The 25,748-nt window shown below is 38.1% G+C and overlaps 1 protein-coding gene across 1 annotated transcript; it reads left to right on the top strand.

Moving 5' to 3' along the window:
• The first annotated feature begins 2,666 nt into the window (after positions 1–2,666).
• On the top strand, positions 2,667–25,282 carry LOC140234587 (U3 small nucleolar RNA-associated protein 18 homolog). Its single transcript, XM_072314612.1, has 13 exons — positions 2,667–3,073; positions 5,872–5,987; positions 7,031–7,126; positions 7,930–7,997; positions 9,864–10,009; positions 11,207–11,290; positions 15,782–15,953; positions 16,632–16,732; positions 17,731–17,821; positions 19,281–19,404; positions 19,960–20,131; positions 21,188–21,327; positions 22,514–25,282. The coding sequence occupies exons 1-13, from the start codon at positions 2,804–2,806 to the stop codon at positions 22,536–22,538; spliced, it is 1,605 nt and encodes a 534-aa protein (XP_072170713.1). The 5' UTR covers positions 2,667–2,803; the 3' UTR covers positions 22,539–25,282.
• Positions 25,283–25,748: the final 466 nt, after the last annotated feature.

Below are 25,748 nucleotides of genomic sequence, written 5' to 3' on the forward strand. Positions count from 1 at the left end.
TGTCTTTTTAGGATTATCATGGCAATTATTTGATACGTTGTTCACACAATATACTTGTCCTATTTGAGTAATAATGGAAATACGTCTTGTATGGGCGTGTTTGACTTGCCATATCTTATATCTTACATTCAACTTTACTACATGTGTAATCATAGCAACACATCTTATAAACACAAACATTACTGATACTTGTAAAGTGAGTAACACTTCACTTCAATATTGAGATATCACGGCTTTGTATGACACATTACAACGCACTCTTATAACGACGTAAGTTCAATCTCGCTCTTCACACTTGGAGGAATACTTGTGATTGTTTTGTAAACTGTACTTTTGTTCACTTTTAGAAATGTGTTATTTTTGTCTTTGAAGAAACGTTAATCATTGTTTCTCTTATAATAATCGACAAAGCTGTTACTTTTGATAAGTTAGATGAAACACTTTTATTGCACTCAAAATGTAACCAACTCTACTCTCCAGATGAATAGTTCAACATCTAAACATTATCACAATCCCGTGATCATTGTCATTTCATTTCCCGTCAAATTCCGGTATTTATCCTATAAAATAGATAAGTTTTTACACTGGTCCATATTTTTGACCTGATCTTGTGATACGATATTATGTTGAGTCATCTAGCTTTGTTGCATTAAGGATTGTTTTCCGCTCTACCTCTTCTGAAGTCAATAAACTTATTCTGTTTTGACAGGAGCATTTTTCCTTCACATTCCACTATGCAACTTCTTGGAAACTTTGTCTTTGAAACAACAACGCTTTTCGCTTCGATCAAAGTAATTTTACTGCACTTTTGTTTCTTGGTCAGCTTTGTTTACACATTCTTTATTACTTTTGGTTTCAGCAGCTGACTAGCTGTTGGCAGGGTGGTCCTTGTCCTCCTCTGCATCAACAATTGTGCAGGACTAGCATCTAGCCCATCGATCGGTGTGTTCCGATAGTCAAGAAATGCCAAACCTGGATCTGTTCCATCTCTCATTGCCTTTTTCATTAGACATTGCGATTTGTACTGTCTTTTCAACTTTCCCATTGCTATGTAGAAAGTGATGAAGACGTGACATGCTTGAATTGGTACTGACAAGCAAACTCTTTGAACTGGTCACTTGTAAACTGTGTACCATTATCTGATACCACAATCTCCGGTATACCATTACGTGCAAAAGTGTTGTTTGCATACTAACTTCAATTACTCTTACGCTAAACATTTTTTCTTTGTTTTCCATGTTCAAACGTTATCGAATAAAACTGTGTGAAACAAAACTCAATTTTCAATTAATTGAAACTCGAATCATCCCATCTTTGTGGTTGAGAGATTTGTGTTGGTCGTGCGGGTGTGCTTTCCCAGGGCTGTTGGAAGATATTACCTTTTTACAAGTCTTTCAAGTCTTTTCAGGCACAGAATATTCATATTTTTTTCTGTCAATTATTTCTCCGACATTAAGAATTGTAATGATGTTCAGATAAATTCACAGTCAACATAACAAACGAAAATTGCACAATAAAGTATTACTGACAGTGACATATAGGATAGTAACTACCATAAGAATCTAAGATGAAAATCATAACACCTTTAAAAGGGTATTTCTAACAACATATTCCTTTGTAGAGGGAGACAAACTGAAGAAACTAAAAAATTTGAGCCTTCACCCCTCTGAATAATATCTTTCTTTCATTTAACATATTCCTTATCATAATCATGAATTGCAAAAAGAAAAGGAAAATCATCAAAGAATGGACTTCTTAAAATATTATAAAATAATGAAGAATAACAGGTACATGCTAAGGAATGAACTCTCCCCTCAAAAGCGTGTTTCCGTCAATGTGTTTATCTCTTGACCAACTTTCAGTGATAAAATGGACCTGCGTTTCTACTTTTTTTCGACATTACATGTAGCGTGTACAAAAGTAAATACTTTGTGCTGAGATTTCAAAAACTTTGTTATAAAGATGGACGTGTCTTAGGTAACGTTAACTTTAATTTAAATTCTGTATAAAAAGAATACTGTTTTTACACAGATGAATTCAATTTTAATTTCTAGGACACGAATAAGAAACATCTCTGTTCAGTTATGGGATTGTCCCCAAGGAGACGTCCCCGGGGCAGTTGTCAGGTGGGAGTTGTCCCCGGGGGAGTTGCCCCCCGGGGGAGTGGTCCTCCGGGGGAGTGGTCCTCCGGGGGAGTGGTCCCCCGGGGGAGTGGTCCTCCGGGGGAGTGGTCCCTCGGGGGGGTTGTCCCCCGGGGGAGTTGTCCTCCGGGGGAGTAGTCCCCCGGGGGAGTTGTCCCCCGGGGGAGTTGTCCTCCGGGGGAGTAGTCCCCCGGGGGAGTTGTCCCCCGGGGGAGTTGTCCCCCGGGGGAGACGTCCTCCGGGGGAGTAGTCCTCCGGGGGAGACGTCCTCCGGGGGAGTGGTCCTCCGGGGGAGCTGTCAGGTGGGAGTAGTCCCCGGGGGACTAGTCCTCCGGGGGAGTTGTCCTGATACGGACTCTGACAATCCACAGAGTACGCAGGTTGCGAAACAACCGCAGCGGCCGAGCGAGGTACAGACACAGTTCTGTGAGTACATTACAAACACTTGCACACGCTCATGCCTAGCAAAGGCAACAGAGGGCGCTTTCATCGTTTCGATTACTGTATTCGACAGTGCTGGCTGTACAGAACACTGCACTGTTATCCACGTGCGGATAGCGGATAGCTGGCAATCAGTTACAACGGTCCCACGTACCCCAATGTACGTTTGCTGTGAATTTTGAGACGCAAATTTGTTGTCGAACTGATTTTTTGCCGTCATTATGATTCAGGAAACAACGAAGCGTTCAGCTGAGAGCGCTCATTCATCTAAAAAGGTGAAGAAGCGACATGGCGTGAAATCCAGCCGGCAACAAGAAAAATCTGGAGTGATTTTGGGCAGTAAAGCCAAGTTGAAGAAGAAGGATTCATCTGACGAGTTGTTGGAAAATCTGGTTTTCGGAAACATCGTCGAAGAAAGATTAGACTCAGATTCTGACCAGGAATCAAGCTTAAAACAGGCACAGGATAGACCAGATACCAGTTCAGATGAGGTTTGTACACGAGAATGTTTGTTGAATGTCACACAACAACCCTCTCTGCCTGCTCTGCAGCGCGGCGCGCGGCTTGCCTTGTCCTTGACTTTAGACTGTCGTAAAGTTTACATTTAAATTTATTTACAGCACTGTAGGCCTAGGCATACAATAAATTATCCCAAAAAAATTTATGCATGTAAACAAACAAACTCTACCTAGACTAGTGTAATGCCACGTAGTACAAACAAACTGTATTTAATAAATGCCTAAGCAAATCCATGCATCACAAGTGGATAAATCAATGTTTGTGTTACTCAGTCCGGGAAACCCGCTCATGAGGACCGCTCCCGCATACGAGGACTGCCCCGCCTCATGAGGACCGCCCCCACGCCTCATGAGGCCCGGGGGGGGGGGGGGGGGGGAACGCCTCATGAGGCCCCCTATTCACTTCTATTCATCTCACATCTGACGTGTAAATTGTCGCAACTTTGCACGGTGATTTTTTGTTACACACACATGTCCACTATCCATGATGAAAGAAGTAAAATCCTATCTGTTTTTTTTTTTTTTTTCAAAAATGGAGTTTTAATCAACCGATGCAGGGCGCCCATCAAAACACACATGTTTTGATGGGTGCTCTGCATCGGTTGATTAAAACTCGATTTTTAAATCAACCGATGCAGAGCGCCCATCATGAGGCGGGGCAGTCCTTGTACGCGGGAGCGGTTCTCATGAGCGGGTTTCCCGGACTGTACTTGTAATGCAATGTACTAAGACTTTCTTCTTTAACCGTGTTGTTACAACTTGACTTTGTCTTTGAGTACAAAAGTAGAAAAGGATCTAACGAACGTTAGGCCTAATTACAAAAGTAACATCACACAATTAACAGGGATGCCAAGTTAAAAAGATTTTTATGAGTGAGATTTTCATGACTCAAGCAACGTCTCAGCGCTCACATGTGCGCGCGAGCGAGGGTGTGTTAGTAGGGAGCTTTTTCAATTTTTAGCTCTTAATGGTGCGATCAGTGCCTACTTAAGTGACTATTTTTTACTTATTTTGAAAGACAAAAGGGAAATATACCTTCAATTGCAACTATCACTTTATTCCTTTGAGCTACACAGGGATGCCATGTTCAAAGAAATTTTATGAGTGAGATTTTCATGACTCGGCATATTGGGGAGCGAATGTGCGCGCAAGTGAGGGTGTGGGAGGGGTTCCCCCCCCCCCACCCACCTGCCCCCGTGGCCTCCCACGGTAGGGAGCTTTTTCAATCTTTGGCGATCAGGTGCATACTTAAGAGACTATATTTTAGTATTTTTACTTATTTTGAAAGACAAAAGGAAAATATACCTCCAATTGTAACTATCACTTTAATCCTTTGAGCTATGCTCCTTATTATGCCTATAGCCCAAATTGCAGACTTTGCCCGATGCGGGAGAAAAATGGGTGCCATGCGTGAGATTGTGAGACGGCCCCTAAATGCTTGAGTCTCACTCAGAATGCGTGAGACTTGGTAGCTCTGTATACAGTATGCTCATTATCAATAGGCCCAAGTTGCAGATGCACCCAATGCGTGAGAAAAATGAGTGCCATGCGTTAGATTGTGAGACGGGCCTTGAATGCTTGAGTCTCGCGCAGAATGCGTGAGACTTGGGAGCTCTGCAATAAATACACATGATAAAGGTAAGCACAGGTTTTAGTAATTTAATCAAATCCTAAATGTTGGTGAAACACACAAGTCAAACATACTCTAACCCTGCTAATTATCCCTGCATCCTCTCTCGTCTTAATGCGTTTATGCCCAGTGTTAAATGAGTGTAGGGTATACATGTGTAGGGCCCTGCATTGCATTGTACACATCCAGATAATGGGTACGTAAGACTTTCTGGAAATGCATGATGTGAGAGGGTTCTAAATTTATTGACATGCTGTACTAGGGCACTGTACCGGTACCAGTACTAGAGACTGTACAGTTGGTAGGCTAGCCTGTTGGCAGGTTACATCTTGATAGCCTACCCCCCTCTACAGTATTTAGTGTACAGTACTATTACTTGATTATGGTACTGGCACTCTGGTAACCTGTTCCTTACGAGAAACTTTTATGATACTAGGATGAATGGGTTCCCTTGACATCAAATGATAAATTATAGACAGGAGAAGATGTACATTGAACATGTGTCTCGTACACTATTTATATAGCAATCAAGGCTGATGAGGTCAGTATAATTCTGACTTTTGCTGACCCCATTTAGGCCAGGTACCGGTAACAAAAGAATTTGTGAGCCCATCACGGTATCAGCGCATGCTCTGCTCTGTTCATACCTTGCGCCAGATTGACATACATGTACCCGTAGTTCAATATCGTACATGGAAAGGGGGTACCTCTTGATTGCTTTCGCACAGGTGGATTACCGACTTGTTCGTTCTTTGTCTACCTGCAAAAAGATTTTTTTTTTTTTTTTTGGGGGGGGGGGCATTGTAGACTCTGAGAATTGCGGAATGAACTTATTAGCTTTGATAATTTCAGCTTCATTATCAGCCTATTATGGATGATTCTGAACACATGCTTAGAATTTAAGCCTCTTTATTGTTCAGATCCAGATTTGTTCGATGCTTGAAGTAGGCTGGAAATTTAGTTGGAAATTTGTGGCATTGATAGAGTAACTGAGTGAACAGGGCGCCATTGCTAGGAATGCTACTTGGGTCTACACTGTAAATGCAAAGTTTGTATGTACAAATTGTAGCAACGGGGCCTTTCAGGCAGCTCTGTCATAAGTATTCATTTATAGCACATTTCTTCTTTTCTTTTTCGTAAGGAGACGGAGGTGAAACAGCAAAAAGGAAAAAAGAGACTTGAGGTGCAGGAGGGAGTACTAGACAGGGAAAAGAAAAAACCAGCTTGGCATGATGACACAGATGATGCACATCTTAGGTGAGTATGATATTGTACGGTAGTATTTGTATTTTTGTACTACAACTCTCTGCAGGTACAATGAATTGTTTTTTAATAGGAAGACACTCTCCGACAGCATGCCACCCGAACACTCTCGAGAAAGACGACTAGAAATTCTTGTTTTATTGCTTCCTGTGATGGTGCTTCTCAGAGTCTGAGAACTACCGCAATTCACTTTGATTTATCATTCTTGTGAGCATCATTTTATCGTTAAGAATTGAACACCTAATAGTACAAACGTAAGCCTGGTGGGGTCAACTACAATGTAAGCTGTCATTTGTTGACATTGGTTTTACATGTAGATTCTACTGTAAGATCCATGATGTGTAAATTGTAAACATTGAAACGATATGATATTTAAGAAAGCTAAATGTGCAGCTAGGAAACTGGAGAGCCCCATCATTTTCCTCCGAGAGTACATTGTGCAAGCTGCACAGCTTCATTTTTTTTGAAGCCCATTGTCCAGAAAATGTTTAGTATCGAACATTAGACTGCAAATTTATGCATTCCAGAGACACAGAATATTAAAACATGTCCCTTTGATTGTGATTTGTGTGGTATTAACAGAGCTACCAAGTTTTCTTCAATGTTTAGGAGGTGCAAAAATCAAACAAACAAACAAACAAATAAAAATTTTTTTTCAGAGTAATTTTTTTGTGCTTAGTCAGTTGAGATGATTTTTTTTTCTAATGCTTTAATTTCGTGAAGCAAAATATAAAATGTAGTTACATATCATACTGCATAACAAGCACAAATATTTGCATACTTTTATTTTTCCTTGCCACTTTCTTGTTTTGAGAAGTAGGCAAAAATTTCCACACTGCAAAAATATCCACATTTACAGTATTTTACAACGGTCGAGAAGTGAAAGTAAAGGTTGTAAAGTCAAACTTACTTCTTTGTCACCACCAGAACAAAACTATCAAATGCTCTGCTACGTACATGAAATGATTCCCAATGTTCCTATTTTGTGCCATTATGTTCCTGATAATTCATGCCCCTGCCATGTTTTTCATGTCCAGCTTTCAAGGTGAGGTGAATATTCGACAAGACAAAGTGAAATGGAGGGGAGAAAAAGAAGTCAGCGGGACACAGTTACAACAAAGGTTAAAGTCACAGTAAGTGTTCCAGGAATGTGAAACACACAAACTGTAAGTAACTGATTATAGGGTCAAGCTACTGCACTCTCCAGGCCAGAGGAATGAATTCTAAGACTTTCATTGGTGAAGGTAAGGCAGCCGAGTCAAATAATATTGTGAAATTTGCAGTGACTTTGCCATCAGCAGTATGGATACTAATCAGCTGGAAACATTTAAGATTTTGCTGCATTGCATGGCGTAATTGTACATACTGCTTCCATACGTATTGCTGTAGTGTTATCAGTGGATTTGGACATGGGTACAGTGGAAATGCTGCCCATCAAAACATACTGTACACATTTGTAATATTTGGTGGCATCACATATTGTACACTGTAGGATTTCTGAGAGAGCTTAGATACATTACTACTTTCAGGAAAGATAATGTGATATTCAAAGACATTGCTCAGCTGCAGTATAGGTTTTATTGAATAAAAGTGAGTATATTTGCAGTAATAATGATGATAAAAATAATAACAATAATAATACACTGTAATAACAATAATAGTAATAATGATGATAATGATAATGATAACAGTAATAATAATGATAACACTAATAATAATGATGATAATAATAATAATGATAATAATAACAGTTATTTAGATAGCTTCTATTTGAGCCGTGCATAACTACTTTAGCAATCACTTTACAATAGAACTGAATTCATCCATCATCCGGAAATAGATCTTGCACTAAAATGTTTCCTACATGTCAGTCTTTTGGTAGCTGCATGATGTGCCATTGTGACTAAATTTCTCTTACCATGATTAAAATGTGCAGATATGAAAAAGTGGTTGGTGACACTCCATCATGGGCGAAGCTCAGGTCTGAGAGAGTTACAGATGAAGGTGAGTCTTCAATGAAGGAAAACAAAAAGTAATCTTTAAAAAGCCGGAACCATGGGGAGACACATGTAGCCTCGTTGAATTGATCTTCATTTACTGCCCACAGGGGTACAAAACTATGAATAGCACCCGTCAGTGAATGTGTGCATCGAAGCTATATTATGCTTATCAGTAACGGCGACTTAAGTCATGATTCTTCGGCTGTGTGCATACTTACATTGAGGTCTGTGATGAAGTAGTTCACAATTTGTTGCGGGGACTCTCAAATCATATCCAAGCTGGCCCAGCCTCTCCACTCCATGATATCCTGATGGTACCAAGAAAGTGTCTTTGAAAAAAATACTAGTAGCGGGCAACAATGTACAATTGTATGGTACCAACCTTGGAATTCAAGATAAAGTTGCAATCTGGTTTAGCCATTCAAGATGAAAATGTTCTTTGTAGGGTATAATGTTGATTTGAATCTCTTGAAAAATATTATGTATTTGCATATTATGTGATGCGTTATCACGAAAAGCATTTAATGTCATAAAGATATATATATACAAGTATATACATGTATATGCAAATGTATCCACATTTGAACCTCTCGTATCCGGACAAGTCGGGACCGGGGCTCGTCCGGATAAGGGATTTGGCCGGATACGGGAGACTCAATGCTTTATACATGTAGAGTCTACATATACATACACATGTTCTGATGTAGCCCATTGTAGTACCACATGTAGTAATGTGTATACTGCAACCTTTTCATTGTTACACACAGTAACAGACCCCAAAATAGAGGTTCGTGTTTGCAAGAATGAAATCATTTTCTTTTATAAATTCTTGGGATGATTTACCTGAATAATTATTAAGAAATGTATCCGTTGGGAATCCCCCTTTCCTCCCGTAATTATTAAAAAAAATTAAAAAAATCATGGCGAGATTGCGTCCGGATAATAGAGAGATCCGGATAAAGGGAGGCCGGATAATAGAGGTTCAACTGTATATTTTTTTTTTTTTGTGGGGGGGGGGGGGGGGTTGGCAGATATGAATTTATACATCAGATGCTAAGCTTTAGATTGATTTTAAGTTGCCCTACTTCATGACAAAGAAAAAAAAATTAAATAAAAACATAAAAAGTTAGAAAGCTGTAAAGGCTATATTGCCATACTGGGCTTTGAGCAACCTTGTATGATCTCTAATTTTGTATGGATAATGTGATGACACACCACATACGCTGTATATATATATATATATATACAGTGCACTCCCGTTATAACGAAATGCTTGGGACCGGCAGTTTTCTTTCGTTATAACGAAATTTCGTTATAACCGAACAAATACAATATATAACGAAAACAAGGAAGTCACGCATATGTCATATTCTGTTTGTTGAACACTCGTCATACACTGGAAAACTATGTGAACAATAAAACAAATAGTTATTCAATTTCAGATTATTGTATTACAATAGTGACACACCAAGTGAACACACAGTGATGTGACGCGTTCACCCATGCAGAGACGCTATAAAATACTTATTCCGCTATGTATTTTCGTAAGCAATCCTCATTTCGTTATAACGGAGCACATTTCTTTTATTTTTCTTTGTCAGTGGTGCTCAGAAAACACTTCGTTATAACGAAAATTTCGTTATAACCGTGTTTGTTATAAGCGAATTTTGTACCATAGACTTTAATGGCGATAATTTTGGGACTGGAAGTTTTACTTCGTTATAACGAAATTTAGTTATAACCGTGTTCGTTGTAACGGGAGTGCACTGTATATGTGAAAGCTGAAGAAATGTACAAAATGAATGAGAAGGTATAGGTAATATATCAGATCGTGTGACGGTTCTTTGACACCTTCTATTCATGTGTCTAGATGATGACAGTGATGCAAGTGATGAGGACGATAACAACCCCTTACTGAGGCATACTGGTGACTACCTCACCACGTCCGAACAGCTCCCCCGGACAAATATCCGTGTCAAGAGACTCACTGACCTCAATAAAGAGCACAGGTCACAGGTGAGTGGGGTCACCATTGGGTGTGGTCGTAGGTTGGTTTGGTAGCAGGTGGGTGTGGTCTTAGGTTGGTTTGGTAGCAGGTGGGTGTGGTCTTAGGTTGGTTTGGTAGCAGTTGGGTGTGTTAATAGGTTGATTTGGTAGCAGGTGGGTTTGGTAGCAGGTGGGTGTGGTCGTGAAATGTTTTGTAGTAGACTCTGTGAAAAGTGATGTTTGTTTTTATGCAACACAGGAACGGCGCAGTGTTTTCAAAAGTGTGGGGGCCCACTTTCGGGTTTCATGAGCTAACAAAGTGATGACACCTTATGTATTCCTTTGTATGGTGCACAAAAAGTGTGAGGGCCCGAGCCCCCACGGCCCCCACGACTGCGCCGGCCCTGCAACATACCAGTAATAAGATTGCCTTTTTGAATTGAGAATTACCATTGCCCACTTGAATGCATGTAAGACACACCTATCTTCATAACAGGTTTCAGAAACCTGATTTTGTATGTGTGAATGACATACTGTATACGCCATACATTTCTTATGGTTGCTATTTTCTCAAAATTTGTGAATCTGGTGCTATTCATGAATTAAAAAGAATACAAAATATCAAATCAATTCTGATCCCGACATTCAAGTGGCGTTCATTTGTACATTTCTCTGTCCATTGCTCCATGATCGCGAATTTATCCCATCACAAAATGATGGGGATGTCCCAATTCACAAAAAATTAGACTAGCTATATATATGGTGTGTATCATAAAATGTATGGAAATAGCGTAAGTTTAAAGTGTAATGTTCTCATCAAAGGGGGATACTGGAAGCAACCACACATGCAATTCATAAGAGGTTGTGACAACTGATGTCAGCACCTCATAAATCTCCTGTTTGTCTGTAGATGAAAATGTTTTATAAACTTCATAATTGCTTTTAAGCTGCTCCTACACAGTTTCCCCCACTTGTCATATTTGCTAGTTTATCACATGACCACATATACTTTCATTGTTTGGAATTTACTGTTTGATTCCTAATATACAATGTAATGCTAGAATATGAAACTGAATGGCCCACAATGTTAAAAGCATGAAAAAGAAAAGGCTGTAGGTAAGAATGAAAATATGACTGTCTGCTGTATACAAGTGAACCTCCTTTTGCTCTTGGATATATAGTACCAAAAAGTGATAATACCCCCTCAATATTCGCCATGATTCTCAGGGCATTGTATCAGCTGTGGAGTTTCATCCGGGAGCCCAAGTCGCCTTGGTAGCAGGTCGAGACAAAAGGTTAAACTTATTTCAGGTGAGTGTTCCTCTTCGGCGCTTTGAATTTGCAGGCCAATCTTGCTTGTAAAAAGTGAATAATTTTTTGAGAGGGTCTGTGGTTTGACATTAAAAGGAGAAACACATTGTAATCACTATCTTTGTATTTAATCTATGCTACCTGTGAATATTACTAATGTGACTCGTTGAAGCTTTAGCATGAATATCATGACTCCACAGGAATAATCTTAGCAATATAACATCTGCAAGAAATTTTGATGATTAAGAAATTTTTTCCTTGTAATCTTGGTATTAGATAATTATAGTGGTTTCAGATGTTTCAAATTTACCCCTATCTCTGTAGTGAAGTTTCCTGTATGAGCTTTCAGATCATCAGGCAATATCTGTGTCCTTTTTTTTATTTTCCCAATGTGTGCAGTGCATAACTGTCATAATGAAGCCTTTGGCAGTGGCGGTTTTCTTTTTGTGTATATCAAAAATTTTAATAGCTGAACAGTAAAGTATGCAAAGATATATGGATGGTTATTTTGTGAGCTGAAATTTTACTTACACAGTTATAACAAGAATTTTGTCGTAGCTGTGTTTATTGCAGGGCTGCACACTGGCGCCGGTCCGACGGTCAAAGACCGGTAAAAGTCACTGTCGGACCGGTAACTTTTCGGGAAATCCACAAGTTACCGGTTCGACATGACCAGTAAGAAAAAAAGCATTGGTGGGGTCAGTAGAAAGAAAAAGAGCAGTCCCGATCAGGAAGAAACAGAAGGCAAGATATCGCACTGTTCAACAAGTTTTACGCAAGTTTTCGTTTATGTCTAGCGGTGCAATTTGTACAGTGAGCACTAGCAGTCGACCAGTTATTCGCGCTCGCTTGCGCATTTGGCGCTGTTCACGCACTGCCATGCAATGCAATACATGCAAAGCATGTACAGTGTAACTGTTTTTCGTTTGCTTGCGATCGGCGGTCATGCCAGACAAGAAGCATTGATAGAAGCGCACGCATTTCTGAGTCATTTTGCTCATGATTTTTTAGCGCAAGATCAATCCGATCCCGGCTTCGCAGCAGCGTGGCAGTTATGTTAGAACTAATTTACTTGTGTTGATTTTTAGAAAAAGTAAAAAGACATTCGATATTCAACGATACAGTAAATGGATCTGATTGCGTTTATTTTCATTTTACACAGTCATTTTACAGATGAATATTTTCATTCGTTCAGAATGGTCTCATAATGAAGATAGGCGCAAAAAGATCACGAAATCGGCCCTTCTGTGTACTTTTTAAGAACGCATGCACAAAATGTGAAGAGATAATACTAGGGAGAAAAAAATCATAAAATCATCGCAGTCCCGCTTACATATTTGAGGTAGAAATCGTCCCAAAAAGGATCATGAATTCGACCGGCCGCGTCGTATCTTTCAAAAGCTTATGTACGAAATGCGAAGAGATTATAGAGGAGAGAAAAAAAAAATAAAGGACACATTTGGTGAGTACATCATAAAAGATTACAGCCGAATAACAATTCATGAAATCAACGCAATCCTGTTGAAATTTGAGGAAATAACGGGCGCAAAAAGGATCTTGAATTCAATCCTGCATGCCGTGTTGGTTATCAAACACGCATGCACAAATGCGACAAGATTATCGGGAGAAAAATAAAAAACACATTTTTACCCTTCTGGTGCGTGCATTACAAAAGATTACATCTGAAGTAATTCATGAAATCGCCACAATCCCGCTGATATTTGAGGTAGAAATAGGCGCAAAAAGGATCGTGAATTCGGCCGTGACGTATACCTTTTAAGAACGCACGTACGAAATGGGAAAAGATTAGCGGGAGAAAAATAAAGGACACATTTTCATCCCTTTTGGCGTTTGCATCATATAGATTACAGCCGAATAGTAATTCATGAAAATTTGCAATCCCCTTGGAATTTGAGATAACAATAATAGGCGTAAAAAGAATCTCAAATTCGGCCCTGCATGCAGTGTATAATTTTGAAAACGCATGCACAGATGCGAAGAAATTATCGGGAGAAAAATAAAGATCGCATTTTCAACCCTTCTGGTGCATGTATCACAAAAGATTACAGACGAAATAATTAATGACATATCGCAATCCCGCTGATATTTGATGTAGAAATAGGCGCTAAAAGGATCGTGAATTCGGCCGTGACGTAGATAGGCATGCACGCAATGCGAAGTGATTATTGGGTGAAAAATACAGGGCACATTTTCAACCCCGTTTGTCCCGTGCATCATAAAGATTACAGCCGAATAATAATTCATAAAATCATCGCAATCCCGTTGAAGTTTGAGGAAACGATAGGCGCAAAAGAATCATGATTTTTGGCCGTGTCGTGTATCTTTTAAGAACGCATTTACGAAATGCGAAGAGTTTATCAGGGAAAAATAAAGGACACATTTTCAACCCCTTTTGGCGCGTGTATCATAAAAGATTACATCCGAAGTCATACATGAAATCATCGCAATCCCGCTGATATTTGAGGTAGAAATAGGCACCAAAAGGATTGTGAATTCGACCGTGTCGTATACCTTTAAAGAACGCATGTACGGAATGCGAAGAGATTATGGGGAGAAAAATAAAGAACGCATTTTCAACCAGTATAGCTGGTGCGTGCATCACAAAAGATTACATCCGAAGTAATTCATGAAATCGCCACAATTCGGCTGATATTATTTTGATGTAGAAATAGGCGCTAAAAGGATCGTGAATTCGGCCGTGTCGTATTCGCATGTACCAAATGCGAAGAGATTATTGGGAGAAAAATACAGAACATATTTTCAACCCCTTTTGGCCCGTGCATCATAAAGATTACAGCCGAATGATAATTCATGAAATCATTGCAATCCCGTTGAAGTTTGAGGAAACAATAGGCGCAAAAAAGAATCATGATTTTTGGCCGTGTCGTATATCTTTTAAGAACGTATTTACGAAATGCGAAGAGTTTATCGGGGAAAAATAAAGGACACATTTTCAACCCCTTTTGGCGCGTGTATCATAAAAGATTACAGCCTAAGTAATTCATAAAATCATCGCAATCCCGCTGATATTTGAGGTAGAAATAGGCGCAAAAAGGATCGTGAGTTCGGCCGTGTCTATACCTTTAAAGAACGCATGTACGGAATGCGAAGAGATTATGGGGAGAAAAATAAAGGACGCATTATCAACCATTCTAGCTGGTGCGAGCATCACAAAAAGTTACATCCGAAGTAATTCGTGAAATCGCCACAATGCCGCTGATATTTGAGGTAGAAACAGGCGCAAAAAGTATCATGAATTCGGCCGTGTGAAACATCTTTTAAGAACGCACTTATGAGATTCAAAGAGTTTATCGGGAAAAAATAAAGGACGCATTTTCAACCCCTTTTGGCGCGTGCATCATAAAAGATTACAGCCGAAGTAATTTATGAAATCGTCACAATCCCGCTGATATTTGGGGTAGAAATAGGCGCAAAACGTATCATGAATTCGGCCATGTGGTGCATCTTTTAAGAACGCACTTACGAAATTCGAAGAGTTTATCGGGAAAAAATAAAGGACGCATTTTCAACCCCTTTTGGCGCGTGCATCAGAAAATATTACAGCCGAAGTAATTTATGAAATTGTCACAAACCCGCTAATATTTGAGGTGGAAATGGGCGCAAAAAAGGATTGCGAATTCGGCCCTGCATGTCGTGTACCTTTCAAGAACGCATGCACAAATGTGAATAGATTATCGGGAGAAAAATAAAGAACCCCTTGTAGCGCGTGCATCAGAAAATATCACAGCTAAAATAATTCATTAAATCGTCGCAATCCAACTGACCACCAAGAGCAGGTTACGCAGCAAGTTCGTGCGCCGATGTTTAGAAAAAGTCACAAACGCATTTGACACAATCTGAATTTGTTTATTATCATTTTACACTGTAATTCACAAACAAACATTCTATTTTTTCCTAGTTTTTTAAATTTCTTGTGCAATATATAATGCAAGTTTTCCAAAAAATATTAATCTGTAGAATGTACATGGGTGGGGGGGGGGGGGGGGGGGACGTCCATAAAAAAAAAAACAAGAATATGAGTTTGCAAGTCATTTAATGTTTTTTCAGGTTGTCGTTGTTGACCGGTAAATTTTCTGTTCGGACCGGTAAAAAATGGTAAAACGGGGCATTTACCAGTCCGACAGAGACAGGTTGGACCGGCAGAAAAAATGGGTTAGTGTGCAGCCCTGTTATTGTAACAGGAGTGTACTGTACAGGGTTTGTACCTAACCTAGAGGCAAAATGATGTTTTGTGCATTCATATGAGTTTATCCCCTTCTGGTTGAAAATGTATTTTCCCTTTTCTTTTCTTTTTCTTTTGCTGTTCATATTTATTTTGTTGTTGTTTTTACATGGAGTGGAAAGGGGGGGGGGGGGGGAGTGGGGTATAGGTGGGTAAAGAAGTGCCAGATGAATACAGTGTTTTGGCTGCTGCCATGACACATTAATATTGTGTGTCTCTATCCACAGGTGGAGGGGAGACTCAACCCGAAAATCCAGTCCGTGCTATTTGAACGATTTCCGCTGCACTGTGCCCACTTCTCATCCCACGGCAATGAAGTTGTGGTAGCCAGCAGACACAAGTACTTCTACGTATACGACATGATTGCAGGGAAGATAACAAGAGTGCCAAACATCCAGGGTAGGAATAGACTTCAATCCTTTTCGGAAGGTGGAATAGATTTGGTCTTATGTATGAAACACTCTTACTGAATATGTGACTTCCTGACTCAAGACCCACAAAAAGTCACAGATTTGGATTCTCTGCAATGTACCAAAATATGCCATTTCGGTTGGCCCACTTGAGTTTGTAAAGTTCGTCATACCTGGGAAAATAACCTCTTCTCTTTCTACTGTCAAAATATAGCGGCTTAAACAAAACTGAAATCTAGATATTAACAGACTAGGGTAAATTTTGTTACTTTAATGAATTGAAGATGTAGCATACCTGATCCCAGTGGTGTACAAGGTCTCTAGGCAGTGATATTTACTTTGAAACCTGCGTACATCATGCTCTGTACTTAAATGTACTTTATTCAATCGTTCTGTGATCTTTATCCGGTTGAGGACGGACTGATATTGCTATGACACACATTTCTAATAGACACCTGCTGGATTAAAATCGTGACTAGTCTTCAGGGGTTAACTCTGAATGCTGCAAAATTGAAATGACATTAGTGTGATGGTCAGTTTTTGATCTGTAGCACCAAGTACAATGTACTCATGTTAGCACACCATTACAAGTAACAACAGTCCCATAATGGCCATATACATGTATTTTGTGATGGCTCTTTTATATCTTTACCTTGAAATGTTACAGGCATCCATGAACAGAGGCTGTCGAAGTTTGAGGTGTCACCAGATGGGCGTTTCATTGCATTTCATGGTTCCTATGGCAACATGTACCTCTTATCTGCACAGGTATCAGAGTATTCTTTATGTAAAATAATGTGTATTTTATAATATAAAGAAAAGTCAAAATATGCGTCATTTTTGTTTTTTTCATCTCTGCCAAGTAAGTCATGTAAAGGCATTTGCTCCTGCGACAATTACTCCCATGAAAGATTTGTTCAAAAAGCCTGATATAAATTCTACCCTCAAACATAACCCTAACCCAAATCCTAATCCTCACATCAAACTAAACCTATTCAGCAACCCTAACCCTAATCCTTGGAAAAAATAAGACTGGAGGAAATGTCGTACCATCCTCTGTCTACCCTCATGTAAGTATTCATTACCTTAAATGCATGTGGATTTTTTTTTTCACTTAAATTTGGTATGTGTGTGCTTGGTCAATGCAGCTTTCAAGTATTTGTGATTTTGAAGGAGGCTACCTGAAAATTGAGATATCTCTTCCTGTCCTGACAAGAAAGTATAGAAATCTTCCTGATTTAAGAACTATTGTCTTCTGTTGAGATGCATGTAATGCACAAGTAGCTCCCTGACTGCTCACTAGATCCTCACTGATTTTGATGTCAAAATGTTGGCACCCTGCATCATGTGCTAAGTTATATGTATGTACAGATGGGCTTTAAAGGTATTTAGGTTGTGGCAAAGGTTAGAGTTCATGTTCAAAAAATGGTCAAAACCTTGGGTCAGTTGTTTTACAAAATAACTGTTGAAAAATCTGTACTTCAGTACTGATACTTTTGCATTCACTGAGTCTCCCCTTTCAACAGCAAATGTTTTAGTCAGGACTTCATAGTACTAAACAGCAAGGTGCATCTCCTAGTTCTGCATGTACAGTAGGCACAGTAGTTCTGAAGTGCATTGCATTCACAACACTACCATTAGAACTGCTAATAGAAATCACTTGCTCGTAGAGCAAATGGAAATTGTAAAAGTCTATAATACATAAGCTCTCTTGAATTGTTGTGTAGAACTTGAATAATATTTTTACCATTTGTAATTCTTTTCAGACCAAGGAATTGATCACAACACTGAAGATGAACGGCACAGTTGATGCCATCACCTTCACTGAAGACGGGTCAAGGATGATGTCGTTTGGTGGTGAGGTTTTTTGCCTGTCATGCCAAGATTAGTGAGGTGCAATGATGCAGTGAATGCTCAGTGATGTTAGACTTTGAATAGCCTGGGTGATCACTAGAGTACAGAATTAATGACTTTTACATTTTTATATCTAGTATTATTCTCTCAAATACAATGTATGATGGGTCTGAAATACAGGCATTATCAGACATTTGCTGGTACAAGTGTGTCTTTATAGTTGTTCAAGGCTAGCTATTTCATGCTCTTGAAGAATTTAGTTGGATGTCATCCCCCATAAAACTCTCTAATATCAAGGTAAAGTTTCCTGTAGCATAATAGTATCAATCTCTTGAGTATACTGCATGTTTGCATTTCTACAATTGAAGGGTTTGTTTGCAAAAACCGATAAGTCCATTTTTGAAGATTTTGAAGTACGATCTCTGTCATAAAGTACAAAATAATACCTTTTGAATGATATATTGGTCACTGCATATAAAGGTATATTTTTGAAGTTATGGTCAAAAGAAGCAAAACTTTTCTTATTATTCTCTTTATTTTTCTTGACCTTTAATCGCAGATATCTCCATTTGGCAAATATGGACTTATCGGTTTTTGCAAACAAACTCTTCAATTGTACTTGTATATTGAATCAAAATCTCAAGCAAGAAAAATGCACAGAAAAAGGGACAACCTAAACTTTCTTTTAAATTGTCTGTATACCAGTAGTCTCTTCAACTGCATAGCCTGAGGAGTAATATGAAATTATCTTGGTGTAACTGTGATATAATGACTGAGAATACACTACAGCTGAGTCGTAATTTACAGATATAACGTAAACTGCCTTTTAGAGCATTGTTGATATCATTGTGTAGAGGGATCTCATTTCCATACTATCACCCTTGCAGCGAGCTTCTTTGGTCATACGGTAAATTTGTATATTTTCGTGTGACTAATTTTCCGGGCTCTGCCCGGTAAGAAGAGTTTTGCATGCTTTTAATTTCGCAGAATCAAGACAGTAAACACAAGAACATATGGCATGAAAAATTATTTGTGTGCTTTGATTTTCGCGCTAGTTTCTGGATGTGCGAAAATTTTAACACCCCCAAAATTTCCACTTTTACAGTAGCATGGAGTCGAGGTCCTGAGAGGCAATGATAGTAACAATGCTCCAAACAAAGGCAGTCCATATCTGTTTTGTATACCAAATCAGATATTACTTGATAGATTCTGATTGTGCTAGTCAATTCACACATCTATGCTGCCACAAATGTTTCCATTGGGATCGCATCAGATGAGGGTTACCGCTAGCACTGTATAAGATGACCGCTTACAGTACATGTATATACGTACTGCTACACATTGTATGAATCGAAAAAGAGGATGGTGTAGTACTATGGGATAGTCTGGATGCCATGTGGTTGAAGGCAATTGTTGAATCTATGCTCCCAACTTAAACCAGTCAGTCTGTGATTGTCCACAGATGATGGTGAAGTGTATGTGTGGGACATGAACACCAGAGACTGCATCCACAAGTTTGTAGACAGAGGCTGCATCAAAGGAACTACCATCTCCGCAGCCAGGGGGAACCACTACTTTGCTACAGGGTAAGACATTGCTGTCACTCTAGGGCTTCCTTTTTCTTTTTCTTTTTTTTTTGGTGGGTTGTTGCTGCTTTTTTCTTAGAAACAAGAAACTGTTGGTAAAGATTTCATTTAAACAGAAGAAGCGCACACACAAAAATATGACTTGATGTGAATACTTTTCATGGCATACATCAAACTAATCACAGACATTTATCAACCTTATTAGGTTAAATGTCATGAAATCATTGACCTCAATCTTTTAGGGTAAGCTATTGTAAATCAACCTTGTAAATTGCATTAAGTTTTTTTTTTCTTTTATGCAATGTCATTATTTCTATGTATTAAACCTGTGAATAATCCATAGTAAATTAATTTGTCTAAAATTTCATCAAATAAACTTGCTTTTATGTAGTGGCACTGTTCTGCCTTCCCACTTCCCCTAAAAGAAGATTGTAAGATGGATAAACTTTTACAGAAAGAAAGAATTTGTCTACTACAGTATGGTGAGGTCATCTTCCGGAATAAAAGTGCTATTAATCTGTTACTTTTTTTCACTAAAATTGTTTGACCCTACAGATCAGAAAGTGGTATTATCAATCTATATGATGATCAGTGCCTGAGTCACACCAACCCATCACCGCTGAAGGCCATTATGAATCTCACTACACCCATCACGGCAGCCAGGTTCAACTCCGCCAATGAGATCCTCGCTGCCATCTCTACGCATTCCCCGAACATCATCAAGTTTGTGAGTTTTTTGCCACAAGATGTGAAATTACATTCTTCTCATATACCATAATAATCATGAACATATCGGCTGAGAATGAGAAGGCATTTTAAAAGTTGCCTCTAACACTGTAGGTTTAGTGGCAACCTAACACCCTTATCTTTCCCATCCGACAATATTATGTTCATAAGGACAACATATTGCTTAAAAGTTTCTACGAACTTTTAAACTGGCTTCTAGTGTTGTTTTGGTTGTCTTTTTTTTTTTTCAGAGAGGGGGAAAAGTATGTCAGAGGTTTTAGCATGTCATATTACTGAAGGTTATGTCATTGTTACCATAGAATGTAAGAAGTCATTTACGCTCATTTTGGTTTGGTTGTAGTTATAAGTTTGCATCGTACTGTAATAGTAACATCTGTTACTGCAAGCTAAATGTTGATATACGTTTTCTATTCCTATTGTGTCTATTGTTTATTGTATCAATTGAGGACTTGCAAGAGTTGGAAAAGTTGAAGGCATGTAAAAGTGGGAAAGTTGAACTCGGAATTATCGAGGCATAGCCCAGGAACTCTGGTAAGGAATGCAGCCCTGAAAGTCGTGCAGATGTGGTATTGTTTTTCTGTATGTTGGCTTGGAATGTTCTAAATTACAGTACAGACAGCAAATTATTCGGAAATAATTGTCATCAAATGAAAGCTGGAGGACTGTTTCCAAAAATATTTTGGGTTTCAAGAAAATGTTCATGTTTAACCACTTTTTGATGCATGAATAATTAGCATAAATTAAATCTCAATAATTTTACAACAAATGCCATTGATTATGAAGCTCATATAAACTATAAAAATCAGTTTTATAACTAAGGGTGCACCATTATTTAAAGTTAGTTAATTGCATTTGTCGCATATGCGCGCAATGCACAAAAATGTGCAAACATTTGCGAATATGTGGAAAATAATTTGCTGTCAGTACTGTACCAGGGAAAAGGTGATGATGTCTTTTTAAAGAGATTAAGGACCCCAACATATCTTCATGTACGATGTAGATCTTAACAAGATTTTCTTTGTGTCCATTGTGGTAGGTCCATCTACCATCTGTGCAGATTTTCCAGAATTTTCCACGAGGTGATGAGAATCTGAATGTTCCATACACCATGGACTTTTCCCCGAGGAGTGGCTACTTTGCCGTTGGAAATGATAGAGGAACTGTGCAGCTATACAGGTAAGTGTGACCCGAGGTTCTCTTTTTCTTTTTTCCCCTTTTTTCCCCATGATTTGAGAATCCTTTGACTGCTATTGCATAGGATGGTGATTTGGCCGAGTTGGTTGTGCATCTGCCTCCCAATCCAAGTGATTTACAAGTCTAGCTGAGTGATGTTGTATGTGATCATACTGTCCCCTCTTCATTCATTGCAAAGACAGGGTGCATAACCCCATGAAGTGGTGCGCCTCAAGTACTCACAACTGGACCCAATGGAAGACCAGCTATATGTAGGCTATCTAGCCATCTTCTTAGATAAAAAGAAAACAAATGAGCTTGAGCTCAGAGTAAATGTGAAGGATGATTAGTATCAAATTACTGCAAAAACAAAGAAGTACTATTTGGACAAATTGTTATACATACAGTGGACTCCCATTTTAACGAAGTCCTCGGGACCGGCAGTTTTCTTTTGTTACATCAAACTTTCATTATAACTGAACAAATAAACAATAAAAAACATAGAGCAGATGATGTTCCGGCCTGAATTTTTACTTTGTTGTAACCGGAATTTCGTTATAACCGTGTTCATTATAACGGGAGTGCACTGTATTGTATATTTTCATTGTATATTTTACGTCATGAATGTCATCTAATTGTCAACTTTTGCTTTGATAGAAATAGCTCTGGAGGAAACATTTTTTGAGGCACTGCGCACTTTTAGTTTGTCCTTAATTCTTGGTCCCTATTGCAACAATACTGTGTACGCCATATATTTTGCGAGTCTAATTTTCCCAAATCGGGAATTCCCGATGATTTTGCAAATGGTTAAATTCGCAATTGTGGAGTCCTGTACAGAACTGAGAAATGTACTAGCGTACATCACATCCACATCTGGAACAGAGTCAATATTTTCGCGTGTTTTTAATTTTGCGAATAGTACCCGACTCGTGAAATTGGCGAAAATAAAGACCTTGCGAGATATTCAGCATATACTATATATCAAAATGAAATGACTGAGTATCTCAATGACACATTTTAATAAAGTTATCATTCATATCTTTGATTTAATAATGATTTTGATTGCTTAATGCAATTATCGTTGTTGGTATTGTTGTGATCATCTTCTTGCCTGTAAGTTATTAGCAGGTTTCTCTTGATAGCGAACATTTAATTTTTTTCAATGTAATTTGTGATCAAATCCTTTCAGATTGAAGCACTATGCTGACTACTGAAATATTTGGTGGTCGTGGATGGTCTCGATGTGAAAAGCTGACAGCAGTGCTGGTTGGTTGCAACTGGATCTATCAAAGGGATATGTTGCCAGGCCTTCATTCTACTGAGACGGTGACGACGCAAGGATTCTTTACAAGCTGCCTGGATGCACAGTCGGGGACCTTTGCTCTAAAAAAATGAAATCACAGCTCAGAGTTCATGAGGTTGCAGTTTTTGATCTGACTCAAACCTTCTTGTGCTCTGTGTACTGATAGGTCCTAATGTCCAGACTTGGACTGTTGGTGAAAATTGATCGTACAATTGCGATTATCCTTTTTCAGTCATAATCTCATTTGTTTGAAATGGACTCAAACTTTAACTCATCTGAAATGTCCAATGCCTCTAAAATAATTTTTGATTCAAATACCTTTGAAAAAAAAAGAAAAAACTGTGCTCGTTATAGCATTGTGCAAGGAAATGTGAGGGTTGAATACTGTGATGCCATTTTGAGATCAGTTTTTAGATTACATTTTTGAGGAGTAATTTGCAATAGGGCCAGTTTATGCTGGCAAATACGAAATGTAAAGAAATATCAGTTTTTGCTCTATCATATACACCAGTAAGAATATGCTTTCCTTCAGAAGGTATGTTAGTTTTATTGTTGTTGTTTTTTGGTCATTTGCCCTTACATGCCCCCTCCTTTACGTCAGTTATACAGAATACCTTCACAAATGTAGGATTGAGGGTCACATTGCAAAAAGCCAGAATTTGCATTTGCAAACACTTCCAAAAGACCTGTGGAGTGTCTCAAAAAGGCAGCATCTTTGAGGTGGATTTCTTGCCAAGTTTTTTGTGAAGTTTTCTGTAGTTGTCTAGCAACTTCTGACAAAAGTCCAGAATGTGGGGAAAAAAATCTTGTAGGTTTTCAGCTAATGTAAATGCTCCATATTCTAGTCTTATCAATGCAGTACAATTCCCAAGTGTATTAGACATGACTTTGACAGATTTTAAATATGATTCATTTTGATTCAAATATGATTCTAGATCTGTGATTTTTATTATGTCATTTTGTCTTCTTTTAGTTCTTTCAATTATTTGTGCATCAAGTAGTAGACTCTATGGAATTGTTGGATAATGGATTGAACCATAATTTTTAGATTGTAGATCATACACTTGTGTACAGAATCTCGTTACAACAAATAAAAAATGTAGGTCCAAAATTTTTATCTTTATATGTAGTTCCTTTCCGAAAGGTGCAAGATCCATTTTACGTAAAATTGAACTTTTTGACAGAAATGTAGTCAGTTCTAGCAGTCCCAAACAGTAACGTCTCCAAAGTATTGAAATTCTTAGAAGAAAATAGAGATATCAGGCAATGATGAAAAGTGATTTTTTTCCCCTAAAAATGTGCTTAATCCATTTCTCTTTTGTTCCAAAAAGTGCTGAATCCAGCATGATCCAATCAGAAACCTGTGTGCATGCTTTACCTCAAACAATAACCTCTCCAAAGTATTGAAATTCTTAGAAGAAAATAGAGATATCAGGCAATGATGAAAAGTGATTTTTTTCCCCTAAAAATGTGCTTAATCCATTTCTCTTTTGTTCCAAAAAGTGCTGAATCCAGCATGATCCAAACAGAAACCTGTGTGCATGCTTTACCTCTCTTTGAACCCAGAGTAGGCTAGGCTGGCTAGCTTTCTTGCCTGTGTAGCTTTCCAGATGACCCACATATTTCTTGATTATTGGCTGTGAAATGTGTTTTTTTTTTCTATGCATATGAATTCTTGTGACAGAGGGAGGATAAAGGAGGAGAAAGTGTAGAGATAACACATCATTTCAGAAAAATACACAAGGTGACAAAACATAATCACTAAAACAACATTTACATGATGAACATCATATCTTTATGGGTTGTATTACAAGCAGGGTACGCCTAAATGTCTCAAGGGGTGAAAAAAAAAAAGTTTTTTCAATTTTCCTGATTTTTTGTTTGTGTATTGTAGGATAGTTGTACATTTATGTATGTAAAAAGTCTGAAAAATTGGAGCTTAAAGTCATCAACTTTTCATTTTTGAGTATGAAACATGCCAATGTTGTTTAAAATCTAGCCCCTGGACCCTTGATACCATCCTTCTTCCTATCACACACTGACTGGAAATTGCAAACTAAGCTGAAAGATATACACATTTTGTGATAACTGAAGGATGCTAACTAAGAAAATACATTGTAAGTATTTTTCAGTTTCAAACACTTTTATTCAAGCAAATTAAAAATTTTCATGAAAAAATGCCCAAGGCAGTCCCCACGACAGTAAAGGGTTATTGATTCTAAACTCCACAAATCAGATATACCAGATATATTGTACTTCCCTAATAGGTATGTCAAAGGTGCTTCAATAGGTAAAGTTTGAGTATCGTACAATAATCGGTTACTGAAGTACAAAGTGTCAAAAAAAAAAAAATCATTCGAGCAGATATTTCTTTTATAGAAAGGACATTTTTTTTTTCTTTTTGACTTACAGATATTGATGTACAGAATACTTTAAAAAATGTTTTAACTGAAAGATTAATGAAAATTAAGATTATTACGTTACAGAAGAACATTTTATTTGGGATGTCTCATCCAAATTCAGGGCATATTACTGAATTTCTTGAAAGAAAAAAAAAAACTATCAGTAACCCTAAAAAGGCCGAGTGACAACAAAGAATTAGCACTCGTTAGCAATTCTCAGACTAAATAAATCAGTTGTACCAGATTTATTGTACTTTACAAATGCACTTATTCTGTGTGGTTTATTTCAGGTGATTTAATGATGACTGAAATACTGAGTGTAAAAATGTAATTCGGAGAGGACACTTCTATTTTTAGAGGATATTTTTGTATTGGCACAGAGGAAAGACTTGAAATTTAGGAAACCTTTCTCCTGTTTGATCTATTAGTTAAGAGTGTAAAAAATGTAATTCGGAGAGGACACTTCTCTTTTTAGAGGACATTTTTGTTATTGACACAGAGAAAAAACTTGAAATTTAGGAAACCTTTTTCCTGTTTGATCTATTAATGAAAGGAACATGTTTTCAAACGGTTTTTTTTTTTTTAATATGAATATTACCAGAAACTAATAATTGTATGCAGAAGACCCTTACAGATCACCTTAAGAATGTGCTACAAGGGTTTGTCAATCCTCAAAAAAATGAAAACAACTCCGATATATGCTGAACATTTCAAACACA

The sequence above is a fragment of the Diadema setosum genome, chromosome 11 (assembly GCF_964275005.1).
Source record: "Diadema setosum chromosome 11, eeDiaSeto1, whole genome shotgun sequence".
NCBI classification, from domain to species: Eukaryota; Metazoa; Echinodermata; class Echinoidea; order Diadematoida; family Diadematidae; genus Diadema; species Diadema setosum.